This window comes from Heliangelus exortis, chromosome Z, assembly GCF_036169615.1.
Source record: "Heliangelus exortis chromosome Z, bHelExo1.hap1, whole genome shotgun sequence".
Lineage (NCBI taxonomy): Eukaryota > Metazoa > Chordata > Aves > Apodiformes > Trochilidae > Heliangelus > Heliangelus exortis.
The window spans coordinates 52,804,650-52,818,880 of record NC_092454.1 but is presented as its reverse complement, the minus strand read 5'-3'; the positions used below and the strand labels follow the sequence as shown (position 1 = coordinate 52,818,880).

General features: G+C 36.9%; 1 protein-coding gene across 2 annotated transcripts in view; it reads right to left on the bottom strand.

Annotated features, from left to right (window-relative positions):
• Window positions 1-14,231, bottom strand: part of ADAMTS6 (ADAM metallopeptidase with thrombospondin type 1 motif 6) — a 133,246-nt gene that overhangs the window by 22,267 nt on the left and 96,748 nt on the right. For both annotated transcript variants that reach the window (XR_011723423.1, XM_071731711.1), the window contains exons 15-20: window positions 13,584-13,686; window positions 12,358-12,491; window positions 10,619-10,742; window positions 9,527-9,607; window positions 5,999-6,162; window positions 4,466-4,604 (exon numbers count right to left, since the gene is read on the bottom strand). Coding sequence is in view for 1 of the 2 variants with exons in the window: in XM_071731711.1 (XP_071587812.1) it covers window positions 4,466-4,604; window positions 5,999-6,162; window positions 9,527-9,607; window positions 10,619-10,742; window positions 12,358-12,491; window positions 13,584-13,686 (745 nt within the window). In the remaining variant the exon portion in view is untranslated. The remainder of the gene's footprint in view (window positions 1-4,465; window positions 4,605-5,998; window positions 6,163-9,526; window positions 9,608-10,618; window positions 10,743-12,357; window positions 12,492-13,583; window positions 13,687-14,231) is intronic.

Here is a 14,231-nt window from a genome sequence, read left to right as displayed (position 1 = left end):
TCCTATTCTCTGGCATTATTTTGCCGTAGTCTTGTCTAAGTCTGCCACCATCTACAAAGGCCTATATATGATAGTAACAAATTTTCCTGCTCAAAATTCTTGACTCCAAGTAGAAAAAGTTTTAAGGGAAATTTCAGAAAAAAAGATAATTACTATGGAGAATAAACATTACTCAGTTTTATGTAATGTTCCCAGAGAAGAAGACCTGGTTTGTATACAAGAGATTTTTATTTTAAGTAAATGTTTTTCAGTATAGAAAATAGTGGTTCTAGTGTACAAAAAAGAAAAGCCGAAATTCTGAATTTCCAAGTCTAAGAAAATATACTAAATATTAAAATGGATATAAAAAATTAATGAAAATATATTCCCATTCTACAAATGAGTACACAAATCCAGTAAAATAGAACAGCTGTCTGTTACCAGACAAGCTTTTTTAACTACCTAGTAAATTTGAGGAACCTATTATTAGAAAAACTTAAGAAAGTATCAAAGTCTTTAGACTTTGGAGACATGATAATGCTTGGTTCACTGCACATTCACAACATGATGCCTACAGGCAGAGAAACTATGGAATAATTTGTTCTTTTCTCCTTTAAAATGAACGACACTTCTGAACACACAGTTTTCAATCACTCATGAAAGAAAGCCTCTCCCATTTAGAAGAAACCTGAACATGTAAGTTTTTGTTTCACAAACTTCGACTTATCTTCTACCCCACTCTAGGAACATTATAGAGGAAGGGGATGTGTATGTGGAAAATATCAATTGATTTCAGATGCCTGAACTCAGGCTGAATGTTCAGAATGTACACTGCATGCAATGGGGAAATTCACTGCATGCTTCAGAGGTCAGACATTTGAGAGATATACCCATACAATGATGAACTGATAATTAGTAAGTAAGACTGTAATGTATGGCTTTAGTGTCTCAGTATCACATCAGAACCACACAAGGGAGGTAGGAATGGAATCCAGAGCTACGGTATCACAGTGAACTCTCCTATGCAGGAAATCCTCTTCCATCTCCTTTGTTACCATTCCATTTACTATACCATACTATTCCTATTCTGCAAAACTGAGACTGGCCCTAGAACAGAAGACCTGTTTGAAAAGTTAGAAAACTGGTATGTAATGTAGACATAGTCAGTCTGATTTGGAGAGAACCAGACTTAAGCAGTGAGGAGCGGACATGAGCCAGCCCATGACACAGCATCAGAGAATGGTCCCTGCCCAACTAGTCCTTGTTTCATAACAAGCCACAATTACAGAAAAAAATTTCAGATTTCATAGTCATCCTTAATTCTGTCATTTCCTGGCTTATAAATATTTGTAATACTATCTTCTGATGTCCTATTAAGACAGCTTTTTAAATGTTACATACACCCAGACAAAAAAACATGACATTAAAATACTGACATATTCAGAGATGGACAAAACTTAAATGTGTTTATTAGAATTTAGATTTGATTACAGCTTTGACATAAAGCCTACACTTTGATATAAAAGTATGTACAGCTCTATGTCACCTAGAGCTATCCTGGTCCAAGGTGGAATATCACAGTCCATGCACTACAGGTGAGCTACTCCAACTACAGTAATTCCGGAAAATGGTGATGCTTTTAACTTGTTCACAGTCTGTCCCGAGATGACATTTTCTAACCTCATAAATAAAAAATATAATTTCCATACAATAGTCCTCTCACATGCTTATTGTATTTTTTTTTACTTTAGTATTAAATTCTTTTAACTGTATTCTGTTATCCTTTCATATAGAGCAAAATGTCTCTCCTAAAATGGAGTTCAAGTAAATAGAACTCCCGTAACAGGGTTCATAATGAATCCTATATAGAAATAAACAAAGCCATGCAGTGGTTTCAATTCTAATTTTTCTCAACACCTCATATTTATATTAGCCAAATTTTCCAGTCAGTGTCTCTATCTCTACAATATTTGGCTTGCTTTTCCCCTGACTCATCCTCTTTTTAGAATTGTATCTTCTTTTGGCATATGGCAAAATTATTTAATAAACTGGGTGAGGGGACTAGCAAGTGAGAAAGTAGATAAATTTTTTAACATTTTTTAACAATGAAATATTTATTCCCTGAGCACGGAGCCCAGTCAATATATATGCCAACACTAAGCTGAAGGACAGAGGAAGCATGGCTAAAATCCTACCTCTACCTAAATCAATGGCACTTTCCCATGACTTCAGAAAGATCATTAACTCACTGCCATCAGAAAATTAGGATTTTGCAGTACTTCTAAGGTTTTGATACTTGGAGTTGTCTTTTGTTATGAACTAGGCTTTACACGACTTCTTTAAAATGCTCCCATTCCCACCAGACTCACCATTACTAAAATAGCAGTGTAATCTGCCACCCAGGAATCCAACAAAATAACAATAAAAATACTGGAGGAAGTTAGCACCTTCCTATAGTTTTTTTCACTACTTAGCCTATTTATTATCATGGAAAACAATACTACGTATGGCTAAGGAAATAACTGTATTTATAGAATCATAGAATAATTAGGGCTGGAAGTGACCCCTAAAGGTCATTTAGACCAACCTCCCTGCAGTAAGCAGGGACTCCCTCAACCAGATCAGGATGCTCAGAGCTTCATCAAGCCTCACCTTGAATATCTCCATGGACAAGGCCTCAGCTACATCCCTGGGCATCCTGTTCCATTTTTCCACTACCTTCATGGTAAATAACTTTTTCCTAACATCCAGTCTAAATCTACTCTTCTCTAATTTAAAGCCATTGCACCTTGTCCTATCACTACAACCCCTTGCAAACAGTCCATCTCCAGCCTTCCTGTAGGACCCTCTCCAGATACTGTAAGGTCTCTATTAACCCTGGAGCCTTCTCTTCTCCAGGCTGAACAACCCCAGCTCCCTCAACCTGTCTACACAGGAGAGGTGTTCCAGCCCCCTGATCATTTCTGTCGCCCTCCTCTGGACCTGCTCTGTCAGAACCATGTCCTTCTTGTGCTGACAGCTCCAGAGCTGCATGCAGTACTCCAGGTGAGATCTTACCAGAGCAAAGAGGCAGAATTACCTCTCTCAACCTGCTGGCCATGCTTCTTTTGATGCAGCCCAGGATGCAATTTCCCTTCTGGGCTGTGAGCACGCACTGTTGGCTCACGTGCAGCTTTTCATCCACTAGCACTCCCAAGCCCTCTTCTGCAGGGCTTTCTAAAACCTCATCCCCCAGCCTGTACTGACAGTGTGGATTGTTCCAACCCAGGTGCAAGACCCTGCACTTGGTGTTGCTGAAGGTCATGAGGTTCACCTGGGCCTATCTCTCCAATTTGTCCAGGTCTCTCTGGATGACATCCCCTCCTTCCGGGGCTTACTGACAGCACAACTCAACTTGGTGCCATCTGCAGACTTACTGACAGTGCACTTGATCCCACTGTCTATATTGCTGCTAAAAATATTAAATAATATGGTGTTCCTGGGGGAACACCACTTGCCACTGGTCTCAATTCTGCTCCCTTATCCCTGAGTCAAGATGGTTCTAAACATTAGTACCTCCAGTAGCCAGGAATTAAAAAAAACAAAACAAAAAACAAAAAACAATGAAAAAATACTTGGTATAATAACGTTCTTGGTACATAATGTTCTCTAAAGAAACAAGGTGTCTTCCTCCTACAATGGGCAGGCCACAGTACAGTAGAAAAAATCTGAGTTGGATTTAAAGCACTCTCCCATATCTTTTGAAACTGAGGTATGTTGGGGAGATGACAGTGTTCACACAGTACTTCTGCTCATCAGACCTTCCAGCAGCTATGGTGTTGTCTTTGAAGGAAGCCAACTGTCCTGCTCTCCCAGCCAGAGATAAAGAATTGCTTTGGTGGCCACTAGAGGGAGGATTAGCAATACAGTAAACATCCATGTCGAACCACATGGGACAGCCTACAAATCCCTCATCACTGATGCCAAAGGGCAACAATTCTCAGATACTCCTGGGGCTGGGAAGTATAATCCAGCTGTTACCGTCTGCTACAGTGGAGATGGCAGTATGCATCCTAAACTTTGGTGGCTGAAGCTTGGTAGGGATGAGTAGAATTATGTGACACATAACTACAAACACACAAAGACACATCCCTTTATTTACAGTTGCCTTATTTGCCTCCAGACTTCTAATCTCCTTATTTAAAACTTCTGATGTCCTTTATCAAGAAAATTCCTGTTAAAAAGAAAGACACAAACTTAAGAGAATCTCAGAAGAGGCAACAAAGAGTGACATACTGTGCCAAAATACAATGTATTTAACAAAAACAGATGCATACATAAAATGTACAGAATAATAACAAAATCGAGTGTGATAAAATAAATGTTCTTTCACTAAATTAAAGCTTGAGACGTGTCTGTAAGGAATGTTTACAGTTACCTAGATAATTACATAGTGAAGTGCATCTTGCAATTCACTACCCTGTAGCTTGACCGTCTGGTGTCTTACCTCCAGCACAAGTGGCAGAACATTCTGACCAAGGCAGATGATTCCATGCAAAGCCAACTTCATTGTCTCCACTGCCAGTGCGAGAGATGGGAACATTGAATTTATATCTTATACCCAAATTTTGTTCCTGTAGCAGAATCTGTAGTTGAAAACAACTGGTTATACCATTAAAACAGGCAAGCAGAAGACAGCTAGAGTCACATTTAATCTAGGTATGCATTACATCCTACGGGAGGGAAAAAAGCAATAAAAATACGTTTTTTCAGTTCTTTGTCCTTGACATAGTTGTTCTAAAAGGGCAGCTTTCACAAAATTAACATCTTTGACAGCTGAGGTCAAAGTTGGTTAAGGACATTACTGTGCAAACATGCTGCAGTCCTCACTGAAATCTTGTGAGGAGCTACCACCACAGCAGTTATGAACCTAGCTCTGCTCTTGTTTGCACTTCTAGTGACTATAATAATAACGATAATAGCAACAGAATGTTGCTGAGGTCACTGTTTTGCACTATTGCAATAGCCAATATCATGAGCTTGGTGGAATCACAACTGTGATTTCTTTAAAGGAGTATTAGGATACTCTCACTGTAGCCATATCATGCTGGGTGACAGACAGAAGTGCAACAATCACCATGAATTTTTGCCTATCCTCACTACTGACATGCGCTTCCACATACCACCCTGTCCAGCACTAGTCTTTGACCCTCTAACAAGCTTTTTCTTTCCATTGCTAATAATACATATCATGTTAGATGAAGCAATCTGACATATCTTAGAGCTATTTCTCACCCCTTCTACCTACTGTGCTACTTCAAAGAGGCATATTTGCCTATGTCCACTGGACAAACGAGGAGAGAATTTTCAGTACGAAAGCACTGACTGAAATGTGAAAAGGCAGTATAGTCACTGTGTAACTCATTCTACAGGGACTCTCTACATACCACACTTACAGCAGAAAAAACGGGATTCAGGTGTTTGCAAATCCTTCCTAAAATGTGAATACTCAGGCTACAGTCACTCTGTACACTAAAGTACCCCATCTGGCAGCTGACAGAATACACTGAGCAAGTATCACCTTGATCTTTTGCTCCTTCTCAACAGAGTGACAGCACAGTAAGCTCACTATCGCCTGCTGTCAGAGGCAAGGTATCAGGATCCCAATTATATATTCTGTTACATTCTTGTATTTTGTATAATATGTTCAGAGCAATGCATGTTATAGCAACATATTTTAACAAGGATCAAATCATGATAGTTCACAATCAGATCAGGCTTAACACATTTAACAGAGACGGGGCGTTTTCTGCGAGATTTCCTGAGACTCTTCTGATTTTATCCCTGTTTCATCACAATGTTTGCCTGTCAGTTTTGAAAGCTAACAAAGCTGTGTTAAACCATAAATGCCAAGTCCCAGCTAGGTAAGCTGTATGATCTTTGAAAACACAAACTATTTTGATTCCATTCATGGCTTTGTCTTTTCCCAGAACACAAACAGCTATTTAAAATTCCAGAAATATATTAATTATAATGTTACCATGACTATGAGATTTTCTGAAGTAGGGCCTAGTGCTTCCAAAGACTCTGGTTCATCTGTTGGCCTCTTGTAATGGAAAGCTGTTCCAGCAACATCAAACTTCCTTGGCCAGTCAATAGTCCAGGCACCATTAATATAGTAGTCATCCTCTTCAGATTTTAAAGCTTAAAAAAAAATACAACCCACCTAAAAATTGGAAGCAGCATTTATAATGGAGAAGCCACTGCAAATTAATCTACTAGTCTGTTAGAAGTATAAAGAGCTTCAGCTCAATATCACTATTTTTTCAAGCAAGAGAAAGCCTTTTTTTCAGTCTTGGTCAAAATATTCCTCATGTAGTTTTGTCATTGTCATTATCTCTGCCATAAACTTCAATGTGCAGGTATAGTTTGCAGATTTCAACATGCAGATGCTATATTAGAATGAAACAGAATGCCTCATGCAACTTGTAATACATCTTCAAATTTAAATCGAGTGCACTCTGTGCTGTTCTACATAGCCTATACACCTATAACCTGTAACCAACTACCAATCTAACCTTTAGATTTAAAAGTTGAGGCATGTGTGAGTTATCTCAGGTTACATGCAGAGGAAAGTAGGGGAAGAAACAGAGTCTGTGTATAGTACCAATCAGCTCTTGCCTTGCGGCCTTTGTCCACAGCTAATTTTTTCCTGCTTAAAGCATAAATCAAGATATTTCTACTACAAACCCAAATACTAGCTTTTTAATCTGTTGAGATATATTATCCCTAATTCACTGTTTAAAGCATAAAAGGACTGTAGATAAATCATAGATTTCTCAGGTAACTAAGGAATTAGGCCGGACAAGGACATATTATTCAGGAATTCATATATATTAGATTAAGTTTCTAAATATGAAACCAATTTATTACCTTAAGCTAAGTATTCTGTTACTTAGGTACTGACTTAATGACCTATCAGGTAAATATTCTGTTAATTGGATACCGACTTCTTGACTAAAAATGTGGATTAACAAATTATGCAGCATTCATTTACCTTAAATAAAACTTGCTCTTAAAGGCAAAATGATGGTTGGAAATACAGTTGGAAATACGTGATCAAACAACAAAGTTGGGTTTTTTTGACAAAAACAACTAACTTTACCTAGTAGGGAACAAATTCACATCACAATCATAAGGAATAATACAACTTAGGGTGAAGTTCTGTTCTCAACTACACCTGTGTGGACAGATGGTGTGCTTCAAACAGTCGGGGAAAATGTGTCAATGATGCTCAAATTTTCTAAAACAGATCAGAGCATTCATATGAGCAGGAGATAGTTGAAGAGGCAATAATGTTCTGCTGGTGACAGACATATTCAGCAAGGATTAGCAACCATTTCCATCAGCACTGTAAGGTCTGAAAAGAAATGTCCTTCCGTAGCACAAATCTTAGTCCATTGATTTCTCTGGCTTTACTTTGGAAACATTTAGGTGCCTTGAGTGAAGAACTAGGTTTGTCACATTCATTGATCTGGAATTTTTTAAGTAATTCAGATTCCTTATTATCTATATAGGTTTATATACCCAGAAGCAAAGCAGCGCATTTTTTACAGCCTGAGTGACCCAAGAAAAATGGATTTGCATTTTATAAACAAATTCACCCAGGTCAGTTGATACACAGAGGTGAAGGCCACACAGAATTGAACAGCATTCCAATAATACAATTACTTTACAAGGATGATGCAGTGGACACTGGCATGAGACAGAAGGAACAAGTTAATGTTTTAATCAAATAATTTATGAGAACAAGAGAAGGCAAGAAGCCCACAGAAAATTAGCATGGAACACCCAGGTTCATAAAGGGAATACAAGGAAAGATGTCACCATTGATCAAGACATTTAAGGGAAGATAACAAAACACATATTTTTTAAATCAACTCTGAAAACAGACAATTTTGTTGTTTCTGGGTTACTCAGCTCAGTTTAAAAGAGTTATTTATGCAGAGGCAGAAATGTGCTTTTTGCTGCCACAACACTAGGAGCAACATTGGTACAGAACAGATCAGTGAGAGACAGGGAGACGGAGGACTCTACTGACTGAGCTAACTGAACTGCAGCCTAAATATGGGGCCACGCCTAGCAGAAGAACTGCATCTTAATATAAGGGATGTTTCTTGTAAATTAGTTTGAAAGCTGCCTAACTGAAAGGAATAAAGAAGAAACTTTCCCCTGCCTATAAAACAGAGTGGTAAGAAACTTAATTGTAGTATCTAGGAGTTATCTTCTTTGTTCTGCTTTTCAGCTGCTCATGGAATAGCTCTTGACAGAAAATGATCACGATAGGATGTACTTAATGTCTCTCACCATCTCCATTCCAAATGTCAGTATAGGAAATACAAGCAAACTTATCTGCAGGGGGGGCAGGGAAGGAATAGGGAGTGTGAAACTGAAGCTCTACTGCTGGAACAGTGTTGTTGTTATTAGTCTTGCACAATGGAGGGAGATTATCTGCTGAATTACAGAAGATGGGCAGGGACAGGCAGAAAGCATACATCCAACAGTAAAAGGCACCATTATTATCAGTATAATCAGTTTAGTATTTAATGTACCCAGGAGCACAACTGCACTTCTAGTTACCACTTACAGGCTTTCCAACATGTTATATATACCAACTACATGGAGCAGAGACTGACTAAGTAGTCTTATCAGGGGCTGAACATCAAAGGTTACCATTACAGGTGATAGTTTTTGTTTGTGTTAATCTGTAGATTTGATAGTCAGTTCTCTGTTCTATTTTTAAGTACAAAATGGGTATTCTTGAACTACTGTGGACTGCTATGCAAATCAGCGTACAGAGACTTGCAGAAATGTGTTTTGCCTTGAGTTGGATGAAGCCAGATTTGTACAGTATTAAAAAAACCAGAGTCTCTAAAGAATCCAATAATAATCTGAGGGGGAATTTGAATTTAATTCTGTGTTTTACCGCAGGCTTCCTGAATGATCTCAGTTAAGCACCTAGCTCTGCTGCACCTCATTTTCTGTATCTAAAAATCAGGAATGGCATCCAGTTCCTATAGCACAGCAATGGAGAAATACTGTGGACTTATAAGTTAAATTGCTCTGAAATAAGGGGATAGCATTGCTAGCATTTAAGCAACTACATCTGTTGATGAATAATCATTCCAAGAATAAAATAATGTTTTAAAACAGCATGGGTCCCCAGTCAAAGACTTCCCAGTTGGAAGATGCTACCTCAGGGTGGAACAGTATGGAATTTGAGTGTTCCTCATCCACTTCAGCACAGGTCTGAAACTGTAACTAGAGTGAAGTTTCCCAGAATTTTCGCTGAATAGACAAGGAGGAATCACACAATGTACTTCATCCGCTCCACTCAAGAGAATACATGCTAATGAACTGCTGCAACCTTCTGATCACAACCTAATATTAACAGCTGAGAATTCCCTCCTCTGCTTCTACCAGGTCTATTGTTTGGCGAAACCAGAAAATGTACCTACAAATCACAACAAATTTTGACAACAGACAGCTATTTAAACCATATTCTTACCAATGTAGTTTTTTGACATTGCCACTTCTCTTATTTCAATGTGCACAGAACCTCTTGGAATGTGAACGACTTCCATATAGCCTACAAGACAAAGACAATTTTATTTTCTGTTTATCATCTACTACTAAGAATTAGTAAGAGAAACAGGATTCAAATACGCTTGTAACATTTTCTTTCACAGCGCGTAAATGAAAAGTCATTAAATTTCATGCCCAGATTTGAAAGTGACAGTGGGAGCTTACCATGTAGTCAGAAATTAGTTTTCTTAAGTGCTAATACAGCCTTTTCAACAGTATATCACAAGAAATTAACACACAAAATGACCATACAGCTAGACTGTCCTCCCGGGGAAAAAGTTCTTCCTTCCATTCAGTCAGCACCAATTTGTTTCAATTTATAGCCATTGTCTCTTCTCCCACCATGTATCCACAACTATGAAGAGCCTGGCTCTGCCGCCTTTGTTATTGGAAGACTGATACTAGGTCCCCACAACACTCCTTCTCTCCAAGCTAAATAAGCCCAGTTCTCTCAGCCTTGCCTCACACAGGGCCAAGAGGCTCCAGACCCCAGTAACTGTTGTGGTCCCTCATTTGAACTGAACTCATAACAGCACATTAACCCTGTTTTTGTATTCAGGAACACAAAACTGCTACTATTCAACACTAATATTGTCTTTTTTGAGCTAAGCTTTAAACTATTTGCCCATATACATTTCCTGAGTTCTTAATAGGATGAACTTGAGATATTTCTCTGTTGTTTCTATCATAAAATTTTATCTACCACTAAATACTGGATTCTAATATATACATTAAAATAATTCACAACATTACTTTTACTATACCAACATAACTAAATAAAAATAAGCACACACCCTAACCACTTTTTCAAGTGTGCATTAAAGACCATGAGAAAGAAGTATAGAGTAACATATTGTTGAATTTAACAAAAATCCAAACTAAAACAAACAAAAAAAAGAAACAATGAGGCAAAATGGTGCCATGCAATGCTATGCTGGAAATCAATGCAGTACTGCTATTTGCTGAAGAGTCATCTAAATGCATTCTGCAATACAATTGATGTATATATGCATACCTCCTCTGGGCAATGAATCATTGAAGAAACCTTCAATGGCTTCACATGTACTCCCATCTCCTCCACAAACACGACATCTATCTTCCTTAGCATCAGACCCCAAAATATTATCACAACCTACATGCTGAGAACAGGTAAGAACAAGTATTTTAACAGGATTAATGGTCTTACACCACTATATTAATTGTTTTTTTGAGATGTTTCTCTCGAGTTTGAAATATTCCGTTCTTCTTTTTATCTACTCTTTCTTTTGATAGTTGTTACGGTATGTTTTCATGCACCACACAAAGAAAATAAAAAAGGAGAACAATCCACATTTTGAGTTCTTACCAAATCTTGATTATTAAGTACTTTGCATTTCTCCTGTGACTTTCATGAAGAGATACCACAGTTACTTGCACACAATGTAATTCTTACAGTTATCAATAAATGATTAGTGATGTTTTAATGTAATATTACAAGAGCTGTATTCCATCCATATTGTGGTGTAAACAGGTGCTGTGTACCTTCAATATTTATGCAGTGTAAAAAAATACTATTACAGTTCTCAAAGGCATTTACATCATGATGGCCATGACCACCATTACGTCATGTCATTGCTACAGCATCATGTCATTGCTACATCTTCTAGGCAAAGCTTTCAAAAGTTTGAATGTAACATGTAAATTACATGTAAGAATGAGTACAGAATTAAATTTAGCGAAAGGCTGCACTACATGTTGTATTAAATAGGAGTCAAAAGCTTTGGAAAAAAGAGGTGTCATAAAAACTACATTATATTTCTGACTATATCCTGGATAAATCTATGTACAGTGAAAAATTATTAACTCCCCATAACTTATGGTTTCAGCCCTGTTATAAACTAATCAAAGCAGAAACAGCTGAAAAAAGAAAGGCTACTTCTTGTGGTTTACTCATTAGTTTACTAATACACAGCAAAAATACCTGAGCCCATCATATTATTCAATAAACACATATCTTTACACAATTTAGCAAAGAACTTAAGCACCAGGTTAAGCTTTGGTTATGTTAGTAGTTTCAGTGAAACCAATCAAGTAATTTTAAGAGTCATCCAGCACTGTTTGGATGTCTAGGCTTAAGTAAGTAATTAAACATTCTGCTGTACTGAAGAAACAGTGAGATGCTTCTTCAAATGCATAGCACCTACCTCCAATCCTATTCAAATTCATGTGGTGTAGTGCTATAGGAATCTTACAAGATAAACAGGTTTTTTGTAAGCAACAAATACTTGCATCATTATACATTTTTTCCTACAAAAAAGCAGTAGTGACAACTTTCTGTTTCAATTGCATTAACATCAGTATTGTTGCAACAGGATGAACTAATTAGAGAGAAACACAGTAACACATTTAGTTACTGTTTTTCAGAGTGTTGGTGTTCTAATTAGAATGATGAAACAAGTCTTTGAACAGTTTTGAGGAATCTGTCATCTCCTATTGCTCTTTCCACCAGTTTTCCAAGAGAAATCATAAAGCAAGGAAAAAAGAAGACAAAATGAAGGATCCTATGGATGCCTCCAAGAATGTAACATAAATTACATAATTCGTCTAGTTTATGCAATACCTTTTTTTATTCTATTGTCTCAGTGATATTCTTTTATTACCGACTTGACCTGTCAAGACTCCTGTTTCATGTAATAAACAAGTACCATAATTAAACTAGGAGATAGAAGACACAACAGAGTAACCCACATAAGTACTTCATAAAACAGTTATAACCTTGCATTCTCCATTGATACAGATATCCAATGAATCAGCATTGCACTGAGTCCCATCTATTACTGCAGGAGCACGTTCAGTGTAAAAATTATAACCTTCAGCCAAGCAGTTCAATGCACATGGTTTAACCCCACCTGGACAACAAAAATGAAGGAAAAAAAGAAACCAACAGAAATCCTGAAAAGTTAACAATGAATTAAGAATATATAGGCACAAACAGATCTGAAATTTAGAATCTTATCTCATACCTGACACATATAAAGTATAAATTTTATTTAACTTCCCTTTATTGATTCCTCTACTTCACTCTTCTTTCTTGCAAAAAAGATTATTTCGCATAGTAAGATATGTCAAGGTTGGCTGGCTCCATAACGATTCCATTATGTTAATACAAGCCTAATGATTATTGAACAATTTAAAACAATAAGGATACCACTTCACCATTTGAAAAACAAAAATAACAAAATAATGTAGTGCTAGAAGTATATCAAGGTAAAATTCAAAACCAAGATCAGACTATTTCAATTAGGAATTTAGTACTATTGAATTACACTACAGCTCAGAACATGTGATCACAATGAGGCACTTAATTAAAAAAAAGTAAAACAGTTCAAGTCAATAAAATGCCAAAACACAAGGGGAAACATGGCCTTATTCACTCAAGGTTCAAGGCAGGACAAAACAAAACAATAAAATGGCAGCCTACAAAATCTGAATGACTGAAACATAACTAAATATGATTAAACTCTCAGAAAAGAAATTACAGCCCCCTTCCCTGCTGCAAAATACACTTTTATTACACAGTGCAATTATTTATAATTAAATTACTGAAGTAGTCTATAGAGACTCTTACAAATGCTTTTATTTCTTTCTCCTTTTCCTAATATCCTGACCTTAAGAAAGGAAAACTTACTGTGAGACATTAATACTGAACTCATCCATGCAGCATGAAAAGCACTTATAGAATCTCAATTTTCTATTTGTATTGCAACTGCAAGTGGAAAAGGGCTCCATATATTTACAGTGCTCACCACCCTTCACAGTAAAACAAACTACCAGAACAGAGATCGCTCTTCTGAGAAGTTTTCATCAAAGTGAAAAAGTACAAGGTTAGCAGACCTAGTTCATTATATTTTAATCAAAATATTCTATTTACTCTCTATGTAACATTTATATAATTTTGAAGACTTCACATAAGATAACACTGTCACAAAGTTAACCATTACCTCCAGTGTAGGGTTTCCAGTTATAATACTTTCCCCGGAAAGGCATATTGTCAAAATCTGCACACTGCTTTTCTCTAAAATCACGGGCCCCTGAAGGACATGACTAAAAGAATAAAACAACAACAACAAAAAAGGTAAGTTTCTTCCAAATATGAACAAAAAAGAAATTGCTTATATGCTTATATTGCAAGTATGCTCATGTAAGAGACTAGAGGACAGTTCCTTGATTTATCTTGTGGCTCTGATTCTGAAACCTACTTTATTGCTTTGGAGTTGAAGTGTGTACTTTGCAGTTTTAGGCTGGCATGAAGTAACTGAAGTAATTTAAACAAAGGTGTTACATAACAGTTTCCATAAAACTGGACATTCATAATCATATCACATAAAACTGGACATTCATAATCATATCAGACTATGTTTTGTGATCAATCCATCAGCTACCTCTTTATAAACAAACATTAAAACCAGCTAAGAGCCACAGACACAATAGTACTGTACTTTGCAGCTGTATTAAGACATAACGAAAAAAAAATTAAAATACTTTCTAGAATGCTCTATAACTTCTGCTTACTTGTAGCCTTGACAAAAGCATGGTGTTAGGGCAGAGAATGAGAACAGATATTGTATTTGGCACTGATTTTTACTAGT